This window comes from Bombina bombina, chromosome 3 (genome assembly GCF_027579735.1).
Source record: "Bombina bombina isolate aBomBom1 chromosome 3, aBomBom1.pri, whole genome shotgun sequence".
NCBI classification, from domain to species: domain Eukaryota; kingdom Metazoa; phylum Chordata; class Amphibia; order Anura; family Bombinatoridae; genus Bombina; species Bombina bombina.
The window spans coordinates 312,135,577-312,159,347 of NC_069501.1; the positions used below are offsets into that span (position 1 = coordinate 312,135,577).

Below are 23,771 nucleotides of genomic sequence, written 5' to 3' on the forward strand. Positions count from 1 at the left end.
CTACGTTGATATGCGCTCGGCAGCAGGTTGGAGCCCGGTTTTCCTCTCAGCGTGCAGTGAATGTCAGAGGGATGTGAGGAGAGTATTGCCTATTTGAATTCAATGATCTCCTTCTACGGGGTCTATTTCATAGGTTCTCTGTTATCGGTCGTAGAGATTCATCTCTTACCTCCCTTTTCAGATCGACGATATACTCTTATATATACCATTACATCTACTGATTCTCGTTTCAGTACTGGTTTGGCTTTCTACTACATGTAGATGAGTGTCCTGGGGTAAGTAAGTCTTATTTTCTGTGACACTCTAAGCTATGGTTGGGCACTTTTATATAAAGTTCTAAATATATGTATTCAAACATTTATTTGCCTTGTCTCAGGATGTTCAACGTTCCTTATTTCAGACAGTCAGTTTCATATTTGGGATCATGCATATGAATTTATCATTTTTTCTTACCTTAAAATTGACTTTTTTTTCCTGTGGGCTTCATTTTATTGCGTCATTCTTGGCGCTGACTTTTTTGGCGCAAAAATATTTTTCTATTTCTGGCGTCATACGTGTCGCCGGAAGTTGCGTAATTTTTTTGACGTTTTTGCGCCAAAAGTGTCAGCGTTCCGGATGTGGCGTCATTTTTGGCGCCAAAAGCATTTAGGCGCCAAATAATGTGGGCGTCTTTTTTTGGCGCTAAAAAATATGGGCGTCATTATTGTCTCCACATTATTTAAGTCTCATTATTTATTGCTTCTGGTTGCTAGAAGCTTGTTCACTGGCATTTTTTCCCATTCCTGAAACTGTCATTTAAGGAATTTGATCAATTTTGCTTTATATGTTGTTTTTTCTATTACATATTGCAAGATGTCCCAGATTGACCCTGAGTCAGAAGATACTACTGGAAAATCACTGCCTGGTGCTGGATCGACCAAAGTTAAGTGTATCTGCTGGAAACTTGTGGTATCTGTTTCTCCAGCTGTTGTTTGTAATGAATGTCATGACAAACTTGTTAATGCAGATAATATTTCCTTTAGTAATACTACATTACCTGTTGCTGTTCAATCAACATCTAATACTAGTGTTCCTGTTAACATAAGAGATTTTGTGTCTATATCCATTAAGAAGGCTATGTCTGTTATTCCTCCTTCTAGTAAACGTAAAAGGTCTTTTAAAACTTCTCATTTTTCAGATGAATTTTTAAATGAACATCATCATTCTGATTCTGATAGTGGTTCCTCTGGTTCAGAGGATTCTGTCTCAGAGGTTGATGCTGATAAATCTTCATATTTATTCAAAATGGAATTTATTCGTTTTTTACTTAAAGAGGTTTTAATTGCATTAGAAATAGAGGATTCTGGTCCTCTTGATACTAAATCTAAACGTTTAAATAAGGTTTTTAAATCTCCTGTAGTTATTCCAGAAGTTTTTCCTGTCCCTGATGCTATTTCTGAAGTAATCTCCAGGGAATGGAATAATTTGGGTAATTCATTTACTCCTTCTAAACGTTTTAAGCAATTATATCCTGTGCCATCTGACAGATTAGAGTTTTGGGACAAAATCCCTAAAGTTGATAGGGCTATCTCTACTCTTGCTAAACGTACTACTATTCCTACGGCAGATAGTACTTCCTTTAAGGATCCTTTAGATAGGAAAATTGAATCCTTTCTAAGAAAAGCTTACTTATATTCAGGTAATCTTCTTAGACCTGCTATATCTTTAGCGGATGTTGCTGCAGCTTCAACTTTTTGGTTAGAAGCTTTAGCGCAACAGGTAACAGATCATAATTCTCATAGCATTGTTAATTTTCTTCAACATGCTAATAATTTTATTTGTGATGCCATCTTTGATATCATTAGAGTTGATGTCAGGTATATGTCTCTAGCTATTTTAGCTCGAAGAGCTTTATGGCTTAAAACTTGGAATGCTGATATGTCTTCTAAGTCAACTTTGCTTTCCCTTTCTTTCCAGGGTAATAAATTATTTGGTTCTCAGTTGGATTCTATTATCTCAACTGTTACTGGAGGGAAAGGAACTTTTTTACCACAGGATAAAAAATGTAAAGGTTAATTTAGGTCTAATAATCGTTTTCGTTCCTTTCGTCACAATAAGGAACAAAAGCCTGATCCTTCATCCACAGGAGCGGTATCAGTTTGGAAACCATCTCCAGTCTGCAATAAATCTAAGCCTTTTAGAAAACCAAAGCCAGCTCCCAAGTCCACATGAAGGTGCGGCCCTCATTCCAGCTCAGCTGGTAGGGGGCAGATTACGATTTTTCAAAGAAATTTGGATCAATTCAATTCACTATCTTTGGATTCAGAACATTGTTTCAGAAGGGTACAGAATTGGCTTCAAAATAAGGCCTTCTGCAAAGAGATTTTTTTCTTTCCCGTGTCCCAGTAAATCCAGCGAAGGCTCAAGCATTTCTGAAATGTGTTTCAGATCTAGAGTTGGCTGGAGTAATTATGCCAGTTCCAGTTCTGGAACAGGGACTGGGGTTTTATTCAAATCTCTTCATTGTACCAAAGAAGGAGAATTCCTTCAGACCAGTTCTGAATCTAAAAATATTGAATAGTTATGTAAGGATACCAACATTCAAAATGGTAACTATAAGGACTATCCTGCCTTTTGTTCAGCAAGGGCATTATATATCCACAATAGATTTACAGGATGCATATCTGCATATTCCGATTCATCCAGATCACTATCAGTTTCTGAGATTCTCTTTCCTAGACAAGCATTACCAATTTGTGGCTCTGCCGTTTGGCCTTGCAACAGCTCCTAGGATTTTTACAAAGGTTCTCGGTGCCCTTCTGTCTGTAATCAGAGTACAGGGTATTGTGGTATTTCCTTATTTGGACGATATCTTGGTACTTGCTCAGTCTTCACATTTAGCAGATTTAGTTTCTTCGAGATCATGGTTGGAGGATCAATTTGCCGAAAAGTTCATTGATTCCTCAGACAAGGGTAACCCTTTTAGGTTTCCAGATAGATTCAGTGTCCATGACTCTGTCTCTGACAGACAAGAGACGTCTAAAATTGGTTTCAGCCTGTCGAAACCTTCAGTCTCAATCATTCCCTTCGGTAGCCTTATGCATGGAAATTCTAGGTCTTAAGACTGCTGCATCGGACGCGATCCCCTTTGCTCGTTTTCACATGCGACCTCTTCAGCTCTGTATGCTGAACCAGTGGTGCAGGGATTTAACAAAGATACATCAATTGATATCTTTAAAACCATTTGTACGACACTCTCTGACATGGTGGACAGATCACCAACGTTTAGTTCAGGGGGCTTCTTTTGTTCTTCCAATCTGGACTGTGATTTCAACAGATGCAAGTCTGACAGGTTGGGGAGCAGTTTTGGGGTCTCTGACAGCACAAGGAGTTTGGGAATCTCAGGAGGTGAGATTACCAATCAATATTTTGGAACTCCGTGCAATTTTCAGAGCTCTTCAGTCATGGCCTCTTCTAAAGAGAGAATCGTTCATTTGTTTTCAGACAGACAATGTCACAACTGTGGTATATATCAATCATCAAGGAGGGACTCACAGTCCTCTGGCTATGAAAGAAGTATCTCGAATTCTGGTTTGGGCGGAATCCAGCTCCTGTCTAATTTCTGCGGTTCATATCCCAGGTATAGACAATTGGGAAGCGGATTATCTCAGCCGCCAAACGTTACATCCGGGCGAATGGTCTCTTCACCCAGAGGTATTTCTTCAGATTGTTCAAATGTGGGGACTTCCAGAAATAGATCTGATGGCTTCTCATCTAAACAAGAAACTTCCCAGGTATCTGTCCAGATCCCGGGATCCTCAAGCGGAAGCAGTGGATGCATTGTCACTTCCTTGGAAGTATCATCCTGCCTATATCTTTCCGCCTCTAGTTCTTCTTCCAAGAGTAATCTCCAAGATTCTGAAGGAATGCTCGTTTGTTCTGCTGGTGGCTCCAGCATGGCTTCACAGGTTTTGGTATGCGGATCTTGTCCGGATGGCCTCTTGCCAACTGTGGACTCTTCCCAACCGTGGACTCTTCCGTTACGACCAGACCTTCTGTCGCAAGGTCCTTTTTTCCATCAGGATCTCAAATCCTTAAATTTAAAGGTATGGAGATTGAACGCTTGATTCTTAGTCAAAGAGGTTTCTCTGACTCTGTGATTAATACTATGTTACAGGCTCGTAAATCTGTATCTAGGAAGATATATTATAGAGTCTGGAAGACTTACATTTCTTGGTGCCTTTCTCATCATTCTTTTAGAATTCCGAGAATTTTACAGTTTCTTCAGGATGGTTTGGATAAAGGTTTGTCTGCAAGTTCCTTGAAAGGACAAATCTCTGCTCTTTCTGTTCTTTTTCACAGAAAGATTGCTAATCTTCATGATATTCATTGTTTTGTACAAGCTTTGGTTCGTATAAAACCTGTCATTAAGTCAATTTCTCCTCCTTGGAGTTTGAATTTGGTTCTGGGGGCTCTTCAAGCTCCTCCATTTGAACCTATGCATTCATTGGACATTAAATTACTTTCTTGGAAAGTTTTGTTTCTTTTGGCCATCTCTTCTGCTAGAAGAGTTTCTGAATTATCTGCTCTTTCTTGTGAGTCTCCTTTTCTGATTTTTCATCAGGATAAGGCGGTGTTGCGAACTTCTTTTCAATTTTTACCTAAGGTTGTGAATTCTAACAACATTAGTAGAGAAATTGTGGTTCCTTCATTATGTCCTAATCCTAAGAATTCTAAGGAGAAATCATTGCATTCTTTGGATGTAGTTAGAGCTGTATATCCCATACGTCACTAGCTCATGGACTCTTGCTAATATGAAAGAAATGAATTTATCAGGTAAGTTCTTACATAAATTATGTTTTTTCTTTCATACAGGTGGTGAGAAACCACAATCCATTACTCATGGGAATTACTTTTCTTTACCACTAGTAGGAGGCACATATTCCTAAACCCCAAGAGCATTATAAAACCCCTTACACATACCTTAGTCTTTACTTTGCCTTCGCTGGAGGTGGTTGATGAATGACGATTTGTATGTGTTTTTCAGAGAAAGGTGTTTTCAGTCTGTTGAGGCTCGGTTCCCCTCAGAGTACAGAGCTTGTCAGACGTCTGATTCTATGGTTTCAATTCATGGACATCTGATGTCTATGGTCTATGATTCTATGGTTTCATTTCATGGAAAATCCTTTATAGGCCCTCTGTAATCAGTTGCAGGGACGTGTCTTCTGCCTCCCTTTATAGATCTACATTTATATGTTTGCATACTTTTACTAAATTTTACCATTTTGATGTTTTTGCTTCTTCTGAAGCAGCCTTTGGTAGAAAGGTCATTCAGAAAGTTGTCTGTTTAATGGTTATGCCTGTTTTTTAAAGTGCATTAATTTAAAAAAAAAAAAATGTGGAGGTTGTGGATTTATTTTCTAATTAAAAAAAGTTTTTTTTTTTTTTTTTTTTAAATCCTTCCTTTTATGTTATTACTCGTGGATTGCCACAGCTTGGGTATTAGTTCCCATGAGTAATGGATTGTAGACTCTCACCACATGTATGAAAGAAAACATAATTTCCATCTTAAAGGGAGGAGAGTCCACTTCTTCATTCATTACTTGTGGGAATTCAGAACCTGGCCACCAGGAGGAGGCAAAAACACCCCAGCCAAAGGCTTAAATACCTCCCCCACTTTCTCATAACCCCAGTCATTCTTTTCCTTTCGTCACATGGGGTTGGCAGAGAAGTGTCGGAAGATTCAGAGTAGTCTCTTATGGAGGATAGTACTCAATGGGACTGGTGTTTTAAGTAGTCCTGTCAGCCTCTCAGTGAGAGCATGGGTGAAAGTTAGAGTCCGGAGATGCAGGGAGAGTCGTCTCTGCGAAACCATCCCGACTCAGATTAACAGCTCCATAAGCAATCAACATTGACGAGTTTCGCTGCCTGCTTTCTGCTCTTAAGTCCATGTCAGGAGCGATGCTACTAACCTGTCACACTTGAAAGGCTATGTTCCTGTTCCACGGCATAGATTCTGGTAAGATCGTTTTATTTGTTTTATACATGTATGATAACTCTAGAAGACAGGGTCACAGTGTGACTCCTTTTATCTGTATAGAATCAAGGGTTACTATCTCCTGAGGGGGATTATTGAACAGAGGGGGAATAATCTTATGTTTGTTTGATTTTATGCTGCTTTGTGTGAGATCTTATGGGCTCATAGACTGTTATAAAAAAAACAGGTTTCACTTTCACTTTGAGAGCCATGCAGCTTACAAGCTTGGTGTGTTTTTCTCATAACATGGACGGTCCTGCATTTCCCTCTTAGCCAATAGCCGTGCGGTAAATCCGGCTTCCAGATTTACCGCCCGGCTATTGGCTAAGAGGTGAAAACGTCACCTCTTAGCAAAAACTCTTTTTAGCAGTAGGCTGCTGTAGCAGCTAAAAATGGAGATCGATTGAAACAAATAAAGGAGCTTTCTACATGAAGTATCCAATACTTCATTTATGAAAGTCCCCTTTATTTGTTTCAATAGTCAATCCTAGCGTTTGTACAACGCTAGGATTGACTTTCACTTTAATGGCTCTTATTCTTTTTTCTTACCTCACTTGCTTGACTATACATTAGACTGGGGTATGTTTGAGGTGTGAGGGGTTTTATAAAGCTCTTGGGGTTTGGTAAGCTTTGCCGCCTCCTACTGGTAGAGAAGAGTAATTCCCATGAGAAGTGGATTGTGGACTCTCACCACCGTGAAAGAAACTAATTTAGTAGGTAAGCATAAATTGTTTTTTTTTTTAAAAAAAAGTGACGCACCTGCACAAAATTTTAAAAGAAAAAGTCTTTCCTATGACATGGAGAGTCCACGAAGTCATTCCAATTACTTGCGGGGATATTCAACTCCTGGCCAGTAGGAGGAGGCAGAGAGCACCCCAGCAAAGCTGTTAAGTGTAACTTCCCTTACCCATAACCCCCAGTCATTCTCTTTGCCTCTGTCTGGATGTTGTGCGAAGACGGTGTCTGAAGATATTTAATCCTTTTATGGGTACTTTTCCCTTCAAGCAAGGATTAGGGGCTGTGTCCATGTCAATCTCTTTAGTAAGAGTAATGGTGGCTATTGGCAGTTAGAAAGCGGCAAGGTTGTCTTTGCTTTGTTTCTACCATTATTGCTTTTTGTTGAAAGCCATGGTTAGTGACTCTGTTCTTTCTTTTACCTTCAGGTCCATGTCAGCAGTCGAATGAGGATAACAAACCTGAAACTGCTGTAACTGCTCCACAGCAGAAAATACTGATCCTTTATTATTTATTTATTTAAACATTGAAAGAAAGACGACCAATCAGGGACCTGGTGGGACCTGTCCCCCTTAAGGAGGGTTTGTATTATGAATTTCCCTAAAATTTGGGAGATCTGGCGGCGGAGCAGATTCCTGGGGTAATCCTGTGAAATATAAATATTTGATGCTGCCTCTAGAGCCTTTTTAAGAGTCACGTAGTATAGAGACCCAGGATTATAAAGTATGGGGTACGTGTGTATCTCTCACGCCCTGGATTATACCTGTTTTTTTACCTTCCCTGAAGGTAGGGGTTTTATTCCTATTTCATTCTAAAGAATTAAGAGCCTCCTTTCTAAATTTACTTACTCTGATCTCCTACACTGTGATATGATTTTTAGACTGAACATTTTAGCACGCTTTTAAATAGTGGCACACTTTTCCTCAGTCTCTGTCCTGGTAAGATCAGACATGAGGTTTCATTCCTGCATTATAATTATAATGCTGGTATTTCATGTCCGTAATTTCTTTAGAAGTACTGAGGATAATTTTGCTATAGAATGTCTCTTTAGTTTTTATGTACTATCCTGCTTTGTTGATTTAACGGTCACAATATGATGGCTTGAACTTTTATGTAACTGTTCATCTAGCTGACTATCTCTACAGTGTATTATTTTGATGTCCGTGTCTGATATACAATGTCAGTTTTTTCAGATATGTTGACATTACGAGGTAAGAGGTTACGCTTTAATGAACTTTAATGTTTATTGGAGACCAGAGTTTCTTGTAAACTCTCACTACCTGCTTCTCCGGACCGAGCTGTTTTTCAATTATGACGGCGAGCGATCTTTTTTTCATAGGCATATGTAAACAGCAGAGCGTCTAGAGCTTCACTAATCTGATTTCCTCTCTTGCTTTTTATGAAGACAGCGGAATGTGTGTCATTAGTGTATCTGACTAACTAAAATGCAGGACATAAAAATGCTGCACTGCGGTCGTTTAGTTTTTAAACTTAAAGTGTTGACGCTTCAAGTGAAGGGAGGGGGAGATTCTTTATCTGTGAGGTTTTTAGACATATCTCCTCTCAGATATGTTTGCAGAGGACTATTAAACAGTTATTTGTCCTCATTAATATTTACTTTGAGTAATTAGATTTTGCAAAGTCTGAACTTTCATAGTTTTACCTCCATCTACTGGCTATTTCATGATAATACTTTGACTTTTAAAAGTATATACTGTTGCATTCAATCTTTCATTTGGGGAGATTTCTGCACTATGGGGCATGTAGAATGGAAGTGGACGAACTTATGTCCTAAGTGCCCTCAAGATGTTAGTTTTCAATTCATAATATGTTTTTATGAATAAACATAGGGTTTTTTTTTTTTTTGGTTTCCCGTATGTTACAGGGACTTCCCATGTTTAAAAAAAAAAAAAAATGTTCCCCGTTTCTGATTCCATTTGGGACTCTTGGCGTACTGTACCTAAGGTAGAAGGAGCTATCTCTACTCCCGCTAAAAGAACTACCATCACTATAGAGGATAGTTGTTCTTTTAAGGATCCAATGGATAAGAAGCTGGAGGCTTACTTAAAAAAGGATGTACGTCCAAGTATTACAGTGGCAAGCTGCGGCAAGTATTGCCACGGTTGCGTGAGCAGCATCCTATTGGTGCAATGCCCTATCTGATATCAGAAGAGACTACGGTAGTGGAGATCCAAGATAGGTTCAAAAGTTTTTATACTGGTCTATTTCTTTATCTGCGATGCCAACATGCAGGTAATTAGAATAGGAGCTAGATTTCTAGTTTCACTGTTCTAGCTTTCAGAGCTTTGTGGTTAAAAATCTGTCAGCTGATATGTTTTTAAAAGGCCAAGTTACCTTATAAGGGTAAGACACTCTTTGGTTCTGGTCTGGCGGGATCTTTCCTACCTCAGGACAAGAAAGATAGATCTAAAGGTTGTCAGAATTAAAATTTGTGTCGCTTTCACAACTTTAAAGGTCAGAAGTCTTGCTCCTCCTCTTTGAAACCAGAGCAATCCAGGACATCTTGGAAGTCCAACCAGCCTTGGAATAGGGGGAAGCAAAACAGGAAGCCTTCCACTGATTCTAAATCAGCATGAAGGGTCCTCCCCCAATCCATACTTGGTTCAAGTGGGGGGCAGACTTTCTCTTTTCAGCAGGCTTGGGTACGCGATGTCCCAGATCCATGGGCTGTGTCCCAGGATTACAAAATAGGGTTCAAGTCTTGCCCTCCAAGGGGCAGATTTCTCCTGTCAAGACTATCCTTAAACCAGGTAAAGAGAGAGGCATCCTTATGTTGCGTAAAGGACCTTTCCCTGGGAGTTATCGTACCAGTCTCTCTAGAGGAACAGGGTTTAGGATTGTGTTCAAATCTGTTTGTGGTTTCCAAAAAGGAGGGACGTTTTTGTCCCATCCTAGATAAAATATGCCTCAAGAAATTCCTCAGGGTTCCGTCCTTCAAGATGGAAACTATTTGTTCCATTCTTCCATTGGTTCAGGAATGTCAGTTCATGACGACCATAGACCTGAAGGATGTGTACTTGCATGTTCCCATTCACAGGGATCAGTACTAGTTTCTAAGGTTTGCCTTTCTGGACAAGCATTTCCACTTTATTGCACTTCCGTTTGGTCTTGCCACAGCTCCCAAAGTATTCACAAAGGTTCTGGGAGCTCTATTGGCAGTGATCAGATCTCAGGGAATTGCAGTGGCGCCTTATCTAGACGACATCTTGGTTCAGGCGTCATCTTTTCAACTAGCAAGATCTCATACAGAGATGTTATTGTCTTTTCCACGTACCCACGGGTGGAAAGTGAATCTGGAGAGAGTTCTCTATTTTTATCTACAAGAGTGGTTTTTCTTGGGACAATTTTAGATTCTCTGCCCATGAAGATTTACCTGACGGATGTCAGAAAATCCAAACTTCTTACTTCTTGCCTTTCCCTCTGGTCTGCCTTTTCATCCATCAGTGGCTCAATGCATGTAGGTGATTGATCCAATAGTGACTTCCATTGACGTAATTCCTTTTGCTTGGATCCATCTGCAACCATGGCAGCTTTGCATGCTCCGTCAATGGAACAGAGACCATTCAGATTTGTTGCAGAGGATAAATCTGGATCCCCTGACGAGACTCTCTCTCGCGGAGGACTACGGACGCCAGCCTGTCAGGCTAGGGAGTTGTTTGGGGTTCTCTGAAGGCTCAGGGTCTGTGGTCTCAGGAAGAGTCTGCTCTTCCCATAAACATCTTGGCATTGAGAGCAATCTTCAATACCCTGTCAGCTTGACCTCAATTAGCTTTTGTCCGGTTTATCAGATTTCAGTCTGACAACATCACCTCAGTGGCTTACATCAACCACCAGGGAGGAACTCGGAGTTCCTTTGCCATGAAGTAGGTGTCTCACATTCTGCAGTGGTCGGCAGCTCACAACTGTCTCTTATCTGCCATCCACATTCCGGTAGTGGAGAATATTCATCCCAGGGAGTGGGCTCTCAATCCGGAAGTGTTCTGTCAGATAACCCTTAAGTGGGGGGTTTCAGGGTTGGATCTGATGGTGTCCTGCCAAAACTCCAAGGTTCCAAAATATGGTTCAAGGTCAAGAGATCCTTAGGCCTTTCTGACAGATTCTCTACGGTTCCTTGGATATTCTCTCAGGCATATGTTTCCTCCGTTTGCTCTCCTTCTAAGAGTTATTGCTTGTATCAAACTGAAGAGAGCATCAGTAATCCTAATGGCTCCTGCATGGCCTCGCAGGATTTGGTTTGCGGATCTAGTAAGGATGTCATCTCTACCTCCTTGGAGGTTACCTCTTAGGAAGGGACCTTCTAATACAGGGTCTTTTCCTCCATCCAAACCTGGATTCTCTGAAGCTGACTGCTTGGAGATTGATCGCCTAGTTCTGTCTAGGCGTCATTTTTCTTTAGTGGTCATTGATACTATGCTTCAGGCTTGCAAACCTGTTACTCGCAAGATTTACCATAAGGTAAGGCGTAAATATCTTTATTGGTGCGTATCTCAGGGTTTCTCCGGAAGCCGGGTGAGGATTCCCCGGATTTTGTCTTTTCTTCAGGATGGCTTGGAGAAGGGTTTGTTGGTCAGTACTCTGAAGGTTTAGATTACTGAATTATCTATCTTTCTTTCATGTAATTAGCAAGAGTCCATGAGCTAGTGACGTATGGGATATACATTCCTACCAGGAGGGGCAAAGTTTCCCAAACCTTAAAATGCCTATAAATACAACCCCTCACCACACCCACAATTCAGTTTTACAAACTTTGCCTCCCATGGAGGTGGTGAAGTAAGTTTGGGCTTGATTCTATGTTGATATGCGCTTCGCAGCAGGCTGAAGCCCGGTTTTCCTCTCAGAGTGCAGTGAATGTCAGAGGGATGTGAGAGAGTATTGCCTATTTGAATACAATGGTCTTCCTCTAGGGGATCTATTTCATAGGTTCTCTGTTATCGGTCATAGAGATTTCTTCTCCTACCTCCCTTTTCAGATCGACGATATACTCTTATATACCATTACCTCTACTGATTCTCGTTTCAGTACTGGTTTGGCTATCTACTTTATGTAGATGAGTGTCTTAGGGTAAGTAAGTCTTATTTCTATTTATGACACTCAAAGCTATGGTTGGGCACTTTATATGTAAAGTTCTAAATATATGTGTTTAAACTTATATTTGCCATGATTCAGGATAATCAGTATTCCTTCATTCAGACTGTCAGTTTCATTTTTAGGGAAAATGCATATAAATTTCTTTTTTTCTTACCTTAAATTTTCAATTTTCAATTGACTTTTTTTCAAAAAATTGCGGGCTGTTAGGCTCGCGGGTGCAGAAAATGCTTCTATTTATTGCGTCATTTTTGGCGCAAGACTTTTTTAACACAAAAATTTCGTCATTTCCGGCGTCATAGTTGGTGCCGGAAGTTTTTACGTAATTGCGTCATTTTTGACGTATGTGTATTGCGGACGTTTTTTTGGTGCCAAAAAATATGGCCGTCATTCTTGGCGCTAAAATGTGTGGGCGTTATACTTGGCGCCAAAAATATGGGCGTCATTCAAGGCGCCAGTTTTTTTCACACTATTTCAGTCTCACTATTCAGTTGCTTCTGGTTTTCTAGAAGCTTGTTTCATTTTGCATTTTTACCCATTCCTGAAACTGCCATTTAAGGAATTTGCTAATTTTGCTTTATATGTTGTTTTTTCTTTTACATATTGCAAGATGTCACTACCTGACCCTGGATCAGAATCTACTTCTGGAAAGACGCTGCCTGATGTTGGTTCTACCAAAGCTAAGTGCATTTGTTGTAAACTTTTGGTAACTGTTCCTCCGGCTGTTGTTTGAAAGCTTATCATGACAAGTATCACAAACGCAGATAGTATTTCCATTAGTAATAATCCATTGCCTGTTGTTGTTCCTTCAACATCTAATGTTCAGGATGTTCCTGTTAATGTTAAAGAATTTGTTAGTAAATCTATTCAGAAGGCTCTGTCTGTTTTTCCTCCGTCTGCTGAACGTAAGAGGTCTTTTAAAACTTCACATATTTCAGATGAATTTTTAAATGACCGCCTTCATTCTGACTTATCTATTTCTGATGTGGATCTATCTGATTCAGAAGATTCTACCTCAGATATTGACACTGATAAATCTTCATATTTATTTAAGATGGAGTTTATTCGTTCTTTACTAAGCTTTTAAATAGTTTTTAAACCTCCTGTGGTTATTCCAGAAGTTTTTCCAGTTCCTGATGCTATTTCAGAAGTAATTTCTAGGTTATGGAATAGTCTGGGTACTTCTTTTACTCCTTCTCCAAGGTTTAAGAAATTGTACCCTTTGCCATCTGACAGATTAGAGTTTTGGGATAATATCCCCAAAGTTGATGGGGCTATTTCTACTCTTGCTAAACGTACTACTATTCCTACGGCAGATAGTACTTCGTTTAAAGATCCTTTAGATAGGAAGCTTGAATCCTTTCTAAGGAAGGCTTATTTATGTTCAGGTAATTTATTTGGCTGATGTTGCTGAAGCTTCAACTTTCTGGTTGGAGGCTTTAGCGCAACAAGTGTCAGACCATAATGCTTATAGCATTGTTAAACTTCTTCAACATGCTAATAACTTTGTGTGATGCCATTTTCGATATCATTAGAATTGATGTCAGGTACATGTCTTTAGCTATTTTAGCTAGAAGAGCTTTATTGCTTAAGTCTTTGAATGCAGATATGACTTCTAAGTCAACATTGCTTTCTCTTTCTTTCCAAAGTAATAAATTGTTTGGTTCTCAGTTAGACTCAATAATTTATACTGTTACTGGGGGGAAGGGAGCCTTTTTCCCTCAGGATAAAAAATCTAAAGGTAAATATAGGGCTGCTAATCGTTTTCGTTCCTTTTGTCAGAATAAGGAACAAAAGCCTGACCCTTCCTCTAAAGGAACAGTTTCCGTTTGGAAACCTTCTCCAGTCTGGAAGAAATCCAAGCCTTTTAGAAAGTCAAAACCAGCTCCCAAATCCGCATGAAGGTGCGGCCCTCATTCCAGCTCAGCTGGTAGGGGGCAGGTTACGATTTTTCAAAGATGTTTGGATCAATTCAATTCAAAGTCTTTGGATTCAGAAAATTGTTTCACAAGGGTACAGAATAGGTTTCAAGGTAAGACCGCCTGTGAGAAGATTTTTTATTTCACGCATTCCTGTAAACCCAATGAAGGCTCAAGCGTTTCTGAAATGGGTTTCAGATCTGGAGTCAGCTGGGGTAATTATGCCAGTTCCAGTTCTGGAACGGGGCCTGGGGTTTTATTCAAATCTGTTCATTGTTCCAAAGAAAGAGAATTCTTTCAGACCGGTTCTGGATCTAAAAATATTGAATCGTTATGTAAGGATACCAACATTCAAAATGGTGACTATAAGGACTATTCTGCCTTTTGTTCAGCAAGGGCATTATATGTACACAATAGACTTACAGGATACATATCTTCATATTCCAATTCATCCGGATCACTATCAGTTCCTGAGATTCTCTTTTCTAGACAAGCATTACCAGTGTGTTGCTCTTCCTTTTGGTCTAGCTACAGCCCCAAGGATCTTTTCGAAGGTTCATGGTGCCCTTCTCTCTGTAATCAGGGAGCAGGGTATTGCGGTATTTCCTTATTTGGACGATATCTTGGTACTTGCTCAGTCTTTACATTCTGTAGAATCTCACACGAATCAACTTGTGTTGTTTCTTCAAAGACATGGTTGGAGGATCAATTTACCAAAGAGTTCCTTGATTCATCAGACAAGGGTAACCTTTTTTAGGTTTCCAAATAGATTCAGTGTCCATGACTTTGTCTCTTACAGAAAAGAGACATCTGAAATTGGTTTCAGCTTGTCGAAACCTTCAGTCTCAATCTTTCCCTTCAGTAGCTTTATGCATGGAAATTTTAGGTCTCATGACTGCTGCATCGGACGCAATCCCTTTTGCTCGTTTTCACATGAGACCTCTCCAGCTTTGTATGCTGAATCAATGGTGCAGGGATTATACAAAGATATCACAATTAATATCCTTAAATCCCAATGTTCGATCTTCTCTGACTTGGTGGTTGGATCACCATTGTTTAGTTCAAGGGGCCTCTTTTGTTCGTCCAACCTGGACTGTGATCTCAACAGATGTGAGTCTTTTAGGTTGGGGAGCTGTATGGGGATCTCTGACAGCGCAGTGGGTTTGGGAATCTCAGGAGGCGAGATTACCAATCAACATTTTGGAACTCGATTTTCAGAGATCTTCAGTTCTGGCCTCTTCTGAAGAGAGAATCGTTTTTGTTTTCAGACAGACAATGTCACAACTGTGGCATATGTCAATCATCAAGGGGGGGACTCACAGTTCTCAGGCTATGAAAGATAGCCTGATTATCTCAGTCGCCAGACGTTACATCCGGGCGAATGGTCTCTTCACCCAGAGGTATTTCTTCAGATTGTACAAATCTGGGGGCTTCCAGAAATAGATCTGATGGCCTCTCATCTAAACAAGAAACTTCCCAGGTATCTGTCCAGATCCAGGGATCTCCAGGCGGAAGCGGTGGACGCGTTTTCACTTCCTTGGAATTATCAACCTGCTTATATCTTTCCGCCTCTAGTTCTTCTTCAAAGAGTGATTTCCAAAATCCTAATGGAGTGTTCGTTTGTACTGCTGGTGGCTCCAGCATGGCCGCACAGGTTTTGGTATGCGGATCTCGTTCGGATGGCAAGTTGCCAACCTTGGACACTTCCGTTAAGGCCAGACCTTCTATCTCAAGGCCCATTTTTCCATCAGGATCTCAAATCATTAAATTTGAAGGTATGGAAATTGAACTCTTGATTCTTAGTCATAGAGGTTTCTCTGACTCAGTGATTAATACTATTTTACAGGCTCGTAAATCTGTGTCTAGGAAGATCTATTACCGAGTCTGGAAGACTTACATTTCTTGGTGTTCTTCACATAAATTCTCTTGGCATTCTTTTAGAATTTCTAGAATTTTACAATTTCTTCAAGATGGTTTGGATAAGGGTTTGTCTGCAAGTTCCTTGAAAGGACAAGTCTCTGCTCTTTCGGTTCTTTTTCACAGAAAGATGGCTAATCATCCTGATATTCATTGTTTTGTACAGGCTTTGGTTCGAATCAAGCCTGTCATTCACTCAATTTCTCCTCCTTGGAGTCTCAATTTGGTTCTGAGGGCTTTACAGGCTCCTCCGTTTGAACCTATGTAATCTCTGGATATTAAATTACTTTCCTGGAAAGTTTTGTTCCTTTTGGCCATCTCTTCTGCTAGAAGAGTTTCTGAATTATCTGCTCTTTCTTGTGAATCTCCTTTTCTGATTTTTCATCAGGATAAGGCAGTGTTGCGGACTTCATTTAAATTTTTACCTAAAGTTGTGAATTCTAACAATATTAGAAATTGTTGTCCCTTCATTGTGTCCTAATCCTAAGAATTCTCTGGAGAGATCTTTACATTCTTTGGATGTAGTTAGAGCTTTGAAATATGTTGAAGCAACTAAAGATTTCAGGAAGACTTCTAGTCTATTTGTTATCTTTTCTGGTTCTAGGAAAGGTCAGAAGGCTTCTGCCATTTCTTTGGCGTCTTGGTTAAAGTCTTTGATTTATCATGCTTATGTGGAGTCAGGTAAATCCCCGCCTCAAAGGATTACGGCTCATTCTAATAGGTCAGTTTCGACTTCCTGGGCTTTTAGGAATGAAGCTTCTGTTGATCAGATTTGCAAAGCAGCAACTTGGTCTTCTTTGCATACTTTTACTAAATTCTACCATTTTGATGTTTTTTCTTCTTCTGAAGCAGTTTTTGGTAGAAAAGTACTTCAGGCAGCTGTTTCAGTTTGATTCTTCTGCTTATAATTTCAGTTTTTTTCATTTAAGATTAAAACTTTTTATTTTGGGTTATGGATTATTTTTTCAGCGGAATTGGCTGTCTTTATTTAATCCCTCCCTCTCTAGTGACTCTTGCGTGGAAGTTCCACATCTTGGGTATCTGCTATCCCATACGTCACTAGCTCATGGACTCTTGCTAATTACATGAAAGAAAACATAATTTATGTAAGAACTTACCTGATAAATTCATTTCTTTCATATTAGCAAGAGTCCATGAGGCCCACCCTTTTTGTGGTGGTTATGATTTTTTTGTATAAAGCACAATTATTCCAATTCCTTATTTTTTTGATGCTTTCGCTCCTTTCTTATCACCCCACTTCTTGGCTATTCACTAAACTGAATTGTGGGTGTGGTGAGGGGTGTATTTATAGGCGTTTTAAGGTTTGGGAAACTTTGCCCCTCCTGGTAGCAATGTATATCCCATATGTCACTAGCTCATGGACTCTTGCTAATATGAAAGAAATTAATTTATCAGGTAAGTTCTTACATAAATTATGTTTTTTGCACAAACGTCTCGCAAACTTACCAGATGTTCAAGCCTTTGTTCAGGCCCTGGTTAGAATCAGGCCTGTGTTTAAACCTGTTGCTCCTCAGTGGAGCCTTAATCTAGTTCTAAAGTTTTGCAACAGGCTCAGTTTTGAGCCAAAGCATGTTGATATAAAATGGTTATCTTGGAAGGTTTTGTTTCTACTTGCCATTTCTTCCACTCACAGTTTCTCTTTGCTTTCAGCTATGCAGTGTGATTCCCCTTACCTTTTTATTTTTTTCATGCAGATAAGGCGGTCCTTCGTACTAGATTGGGTTTTCTCCCTAAAATGGTGTCGGATTGAAACATTTATCAGGAAATTGTTGTTCCTTCTTTTTGTCTGAATCATTCTCATAAGGAATGTCTTTTGCATAACTTGGATGTTGTGCACACTCTTAAGTTTTACTTACAAGCTACTAAAGATTTTCATCAGCCCTGTTTGTTCTTTTCTCTAGAAAACGTAAGGGTCAGAATGCCACTTCTACTCTTTCTCTCTGGTTTGGTGGTGCCTTCTGTTTAGGTCCTCCTGCCTTGGTCTCGCTTCCTGTTCATTCTGTGTCCTCTAGCTTGGGTATTGGTTACCACTTGTAATTTAAATGAGATTGTGGACTCTCCATGTCATAGGAAAGAAAACAAAATGTATGCTTACCTGATAAATTTCTTTCTTTCCGGAAATGGAGAGTCCACGACCCCGCCCTCTTTTTAGTTATAATTCGGCAGTTTTTTTGAGTAAACCTCAGGGCACCTTTTCACTCTTGTGTTTCTTTTTCCATTTTCTGTCTGCTGAATGACTGGGGGTTATGGGTAAGAGAAGTTAACACTTAAAGGGACAGTCTACACCAGAATTGTTTTTGTTTTAAAAGATAGATAATCCCTTTATTACCCATTTCCCAGTTTTGCATAACTAACAGTTATAATAATTTACTTTTAACCTCTGTGATTATCTTGTATCTAAGCCTCTGCAAACTGCCCCTTTTTTCAGTTCTTTGATAGACTTGCAGTCTAGCCAATCAGTGCCTGCTCCCAGATAACTTCTCGTGCACGAGCACAGTGTTATCTATATGAAATACGTGAACTAACACCCTCTAGTGGTGAAAAACTGTTAAAATGCAATCTGAAAGAGGTGGGCTTCAAGGTCTAAGAAATTAGCATATGAACCTCCTAGGTTAAGCTTTCAACTAAGAATACCAAGAGAACAAAGCAAAATTGGTGATAAAAGTAAATTGGAAAATTGTTTAAAATTACATGCTCTATCTGAATCATGAAAGTTTATTTTGGCCTAGACTGTCCCTTTAACAGCTTAGCTGGTGTGCTCTTTGCCTCCTCCTGCTGGCCAGGAGTTGAATATCCCGCTAGTAATTGGAATGACGTTGTGGACTCTACATGTTAGAAAAGAAAGAAATTTATCAGGTAAGCATACATTTTGTTATTTAGTTACTTAAGATTTTTTCATTTTTTTATTTATATACATTTTATGACGCTGACCTATTGCATTATGTTCTCTGTAATTATTAACATCTCTCTAAGAATGAAACATTGATTTTCAAATACCACCCCCCTTCCCCATAGAATGACCAGCAAATTAAACCATGAATTTGTAATGATTCTTATCAAACTTGTACTCTGCTTTTGTTTATAAATCTTTAGTGTCAATGTGTTTAAAAAAAATAAAGTGCAATTGTATCAGATAGTGTAAGTCTTATATTTCTAATTAAAAAATATCCTGACACTTCTGTCTTGCTACAGCATTTACTAATGTGCAGATCTTTAAAATGCTTACGGAAGCCTGCACATTTATGTTTATTTCTCATTAACAAATTAGCAGCTTTTGCAGATGGGTTTGTAGCTTTGGAAATGCAAGCATTTATTTTAGTAGATTGTGGTGTAAATTTTGGTAATGTATGTCTAGAGTTTACACGTTAAGTGTCTTGTGTTGCTTGCTCTTATGGGCAATCATGTTATTATATTAATACATCCAAAATGTATCATGGCAAATATCTGTACTGTTAGGGCTCCCCAACACATCTATGACAATATTTCTCTTAACCACTAAGTCTGATTTCTATTAAAATTATTTTTTAAAATGCTCCCTTTTATTACAAGATAATCAGCACAAGCCAGTACGGGAAGCATTTTAGGATTGTATTGTAGCTTTATAGAGGCTAGCACATTTTAGTGTTTTAAGATGCGTGCTTTTGTCTCGAGTGAAAGAGATGCAGAATTTACGAAGAATTGTTTTGCATTATGGTTTGATTTGACTGTTGTTTATAGGTCGAAGAACAGGATGAAATTCCAGAGCTGCCTAGTCCAGATCTCGAGATGGGAATCTTGCCACGAGAGATTCGAAAACTGGTAGAGAGAAGACGTCAAGTCAAACAATTGATGAAACAGCCAGACCTTAATCCTGACTTATATCTCCAGGTAATAAATCTATGTTCATAAGGTTTGCTTTTGTAGAAAGGAGTCTAGTTTTAATACATCTTTGCAAGCTTGTGTTTAAGATGACTTGGTCTGGCTGCTTAAAACATAAATTGAAATACGACTTTCTTTAAAAGAAATCAAGTCTAACTCATTATTTGTAAAATCTGTAAATGCTTTAATTTCCTCTCTAGCGTATTTTATTCCAGAAGAAATTATAATATTTGTTTAAGTCTAATTGCGGCGTAGTCGGTTAACATTTGTATGAAGGGTTAAGCTTATTTTACAGGGGCAAATAGTATCTAAAATTAAGTCTTTACTGGTTCTTTATAACCTTAAAACATTTTTGAAACAATCATAAAACTATATATTTATCTTGGTATTTTTTTTTTAAAGCCTTTTACTAAATTCCGTGCTGAATGTATGCTTTTGTGAATAAGCAACAAATAATCGGAATAAAAAGAAGCTGATGCGAAAAATATTTAAGCTATTCAAAAGTGTATGATAGCAGTTTTAAATAATGTTGTGTACAAGTTAATAATTTTAATGATCCAGTAGTTTTTGCTTTTATATTAGTAGCATTAAAATGACATTTTTTTGCATTAGTACTGCATTTTCTACATGCAGAGGTAATGTTACTGTATAATAAAGTTTTTCATGTTTATTATGTTTTAGTATGACATCAGACAGAAAGCATTGAAGCTCACTGCTAATAGCATGTATGGATGTTTGGGATTTTCCTACAGCAGGTTCTATGCTAAGCCATTGGCTGCGTTGGTCACTCACCAAGGAAGAGAGGTTAGTCTGCGCAGTTGTTATATTAACCACTTAGTCCATTGTTTTTGTTTTTTTTCTTTTTTCTTCATGGTCTGTTCCTTTAGTTTAAACATGGAGTTAGAAACAATTTTTTTTTTTTTTTATATATATTCAGTTAACAGTTACAGAGACAAGTTAAACACACACATTTTCTGTAGTGTAATCTCATTTGTACAATCTTTGTCCAATAATTGACTTGTTGATTTGCTATTGTGTGAATTTAGTTTCGTATTTTATAGTTTACACTTCTTGATTTTTTTTTTAATTTTTTTTTTTATATAAATGACTCTAAATAAAAAGTCAAATATTTTAGGACACATCCCCCCTGCCTCTCTCTTAGTACTGTAAAAATCACCAATTGCATTTCTGGGAAATGGTTGACTATTTTTTTTTTTGGTTCAGTTAGCAGGCTTTTTGCCATATTCTATATTAAATGAATTGAGTTTATAGCGTTGCCTTCTACTGTATATCGGGTATGATGTGAAGAACATATTGTGACGTTCCTCTTAGTTTGGATGCTTTCTGTCTGAGCAAAAGAGCAGGCTTCCATTTCTGAGATACATTTACTTGTTTCACTAGGTGGCGATAGATGCCTTGAGATTATTAAACAATTAAAGATTCTGATTTGTATGATCTTTTTGTTTTCACTGCTTAAGAGTCTAGTAATAAAGTGTGAAAGGCTCCAATTAGCTTTTTGTTTTCATGGCCCTGCTACTGGATTAATTATTTCACTCTATCATCATTTATTTATCTGTAATATCAGCAACTTTGTTTCATTACATTTTTATTACCCTGTCTTTTGTTTGTGTGAGCTGTAATTTTAGCACTTTAAAATCTGAGGTTAAATTAAATTGTTTTCATACAATATGGATCCCCAAATTTATTTTGTTTACCCTTGCATTTGTAAGTGCACACGCATGCATACTGATGTATGCAAATTTTATAGCTTTTAAAGCCTTTACTGTTTTTTTTTATTTTTAAATATTTTATTAAAGTTGATGTAGTGGGTGTGCAGTCTCTAGATATACCTGTATATGATTGATAATGTTGTAATCCCTTTGTAGATACTCTAGTTTCTAACTACAGAATGGCTAGTCCTTTTATGGCCAAATACTCAATTGAAACTTTTTTTTTTAATGTTTACACGTTTTCTTTTTAAAGTTTGAGCAGGTTGTAGCGGGGAGTTGGTTATTAGTTGATTTTCAGTCTGGGTATCGTATGCTGTGTAGGGGTAACAAGGAGGGGGATATACTACTTGATACCATCTTGATAAATATACATTTTCAGTACACATAGTTTTTGCCCCAGGTTTGTTAAAGACATAGAAGCTTAGATATTGACCACAGATATGAAAGGTAAGAACCAGGAATCCCCATTAAGTGTGCCCATATTTGTCGTAAAGGTTGGTTCAGTTCTCAGAATAGCCTTAAAGGGACATGACACCAAAAAGATTTGTCATGATTTTGAAAGAGCATTCAATTTTAAATAACTTTCCCATTCACTTCTATTATCTAATGGGCTTCATTCTCTTGATATCCTTTATTGAAAAGCATATTAAAATAGGCTCAGTAGCTACTGATTGGTAGCTGCACATAGATGCCTTGTGTTATTGGTTTACCAATGTGCATTGCTATTTCTTCAAAAAATGATATCTAAAGGATGAAGAAAATTAGACAATAGAAGTAAATGGGAATGTTGTTTAAAAGTGTATTCTCTATCTAAATCATGAAAGAAATATTTTGGGTTTTGTGTCCCTTTAAGGATTTAAGAAAGAATAGGATATGTTTAACATTTCTCAAGAACATAGTCTTTGGAGTAATTTGTCAATCTCATAAGGATTATGTATGGTTGACATTGTCAACTATACATAATCCTTATGAGATAGACAAATTACAACCATCAAAATCCCCTTACTAGTAATCGTAATATGATTTAGATCAAATATAATTTCTTTCATGTAATTAACAAGAGTCCATGAGCTAGTGACGTATGGGATATACATTCCTACCAGGAGGGGCAAAGTTTCCCAAACCTTAAAATGCCTATAAATACACCCCTCACCACACCCACAAATCAGTTTTACAAACTTTGCCTCCAAGGGAGGTGGTGAAGTAAGTTTGTGCTAGATTCTACGTTGATATGCGCTCCGCAGCAAGTTGGAGCCCGGTTTTCCTCTCAGCGTGCAGTGAATGTCAGAGGGATGTGAGGAGAGTATTGCCTATTGAATGCAGTGATCTCCTTCTACGGGGTCTATTTCATAAGGTTCTCTGTTATCGGTCGTAGAGATTCATCTCTTACCTCCCTTTTCAGATCGACGATATACTCTTATATTTACCATTTCCTCTACTGATTTTCGTTTCAGTACTGGTTTGGCTTTCTACAAACATGTAGATGAGTGTCCTGGGGTAAGTAAGTCTTATTTTCTGTGACACTCTAAGCTATGGTTGGGCACTTTATTTATAAAGTTCTAAATATATGTATTCAAACATTTATTTGCCTTGACTCAGAATGTTCAACTTTCCTTATTTCCAGACAGTCAGTTTCATATTTGGGATTATGCTTTAAATTATCATATTTTGTCTTACCTCAAAAATTTGACTTTTTTCCCTGTGGGCTGTTAGGCTCGCGGGGGCTGAAAATGCTTCATTTTATTGCGTCATTTTTGGCGCGGATTTTTTTGGCGCAAAAATTCATTTCCGTTTCCGGCGTCATACGTGTCGCCGGAAGTTGCGTCATTTTTTGACGTTATTTTGCGCCAAAAATGTCGGCGTTCCGGATGTGGCGTCATTTTTGGCGCCAAAAGCATTTAGGCGCCAAATAATGTGGGCGTCTTATTTGGCGCCAAAAAATATGGGCGTCGCTTTTGTCTCCACATTATTTCAGTCTCATTTTCATTTGCTTCTGGTTGCTAGAAGCTTGATGTTTGGCATTTTTTTCCCATTCCTGAAACTGTCTTATAAGGAATTTGATTTATTTTGCTTTATATGTTGTTTTTTCTCTTACATATTGCAAGATGTCTCACGTTGCATCTGAGCCAGAAGATACTACAGGAAAACCACTGCCTGCTGGATCTACCAAAGCTAAGTGTATCTGCTGTAAACTTTTGGTAGCTATTTCTCCAGCTGTTGTTTGTATTAATTGTCATGACAAACTTGTTAAAGCAGATAATATTTCCTTTAGTGATGTACCATTGCCTGTTGCAGTTCCCTCAACATCTAAGGTGCAGAATGTTCCTGATAACATAAGAGATTTTGTTTCTGAATCCATAAAGAAGGCTTTGTCTGTTATTTCTCCTTCTAGTAAACGTAAAAAGTCTTTTAAATCTTCTCTCTCTACAGATGAATTTTTAAATGAACACCATCATTCTGATTCTTTGG

At 38.3% G+C, this 23,771-nt stretch overlaps 1 protein-coding gene across 1 annotated transcript in view; it reads left to right on the plus strand.

Moving 5' to 3' along the window:
* The window catches only part of POLA1 (DNA polymerase alpha 1, catalytic subunit), a 1,417,985-nt gene that overhangs the window by 367,648 nt on the left and 1,026,566 nt on the right, over positions 1-23,771 (plus strand). The window contains exons 24-25 of the mRNA XM_053705268.1: positions 19,432-19,581; positions 20,254-20,376. Of these exons, the coding sequence (XP_053561243.1) occupies positions 19,432-19,581; positions 20,254-20,376 (273 nt within the window). The remainder of the gene's footprint in view (positions 1-19,431; positions 19,582-20,253; positions 20,377-23,771) is intronic.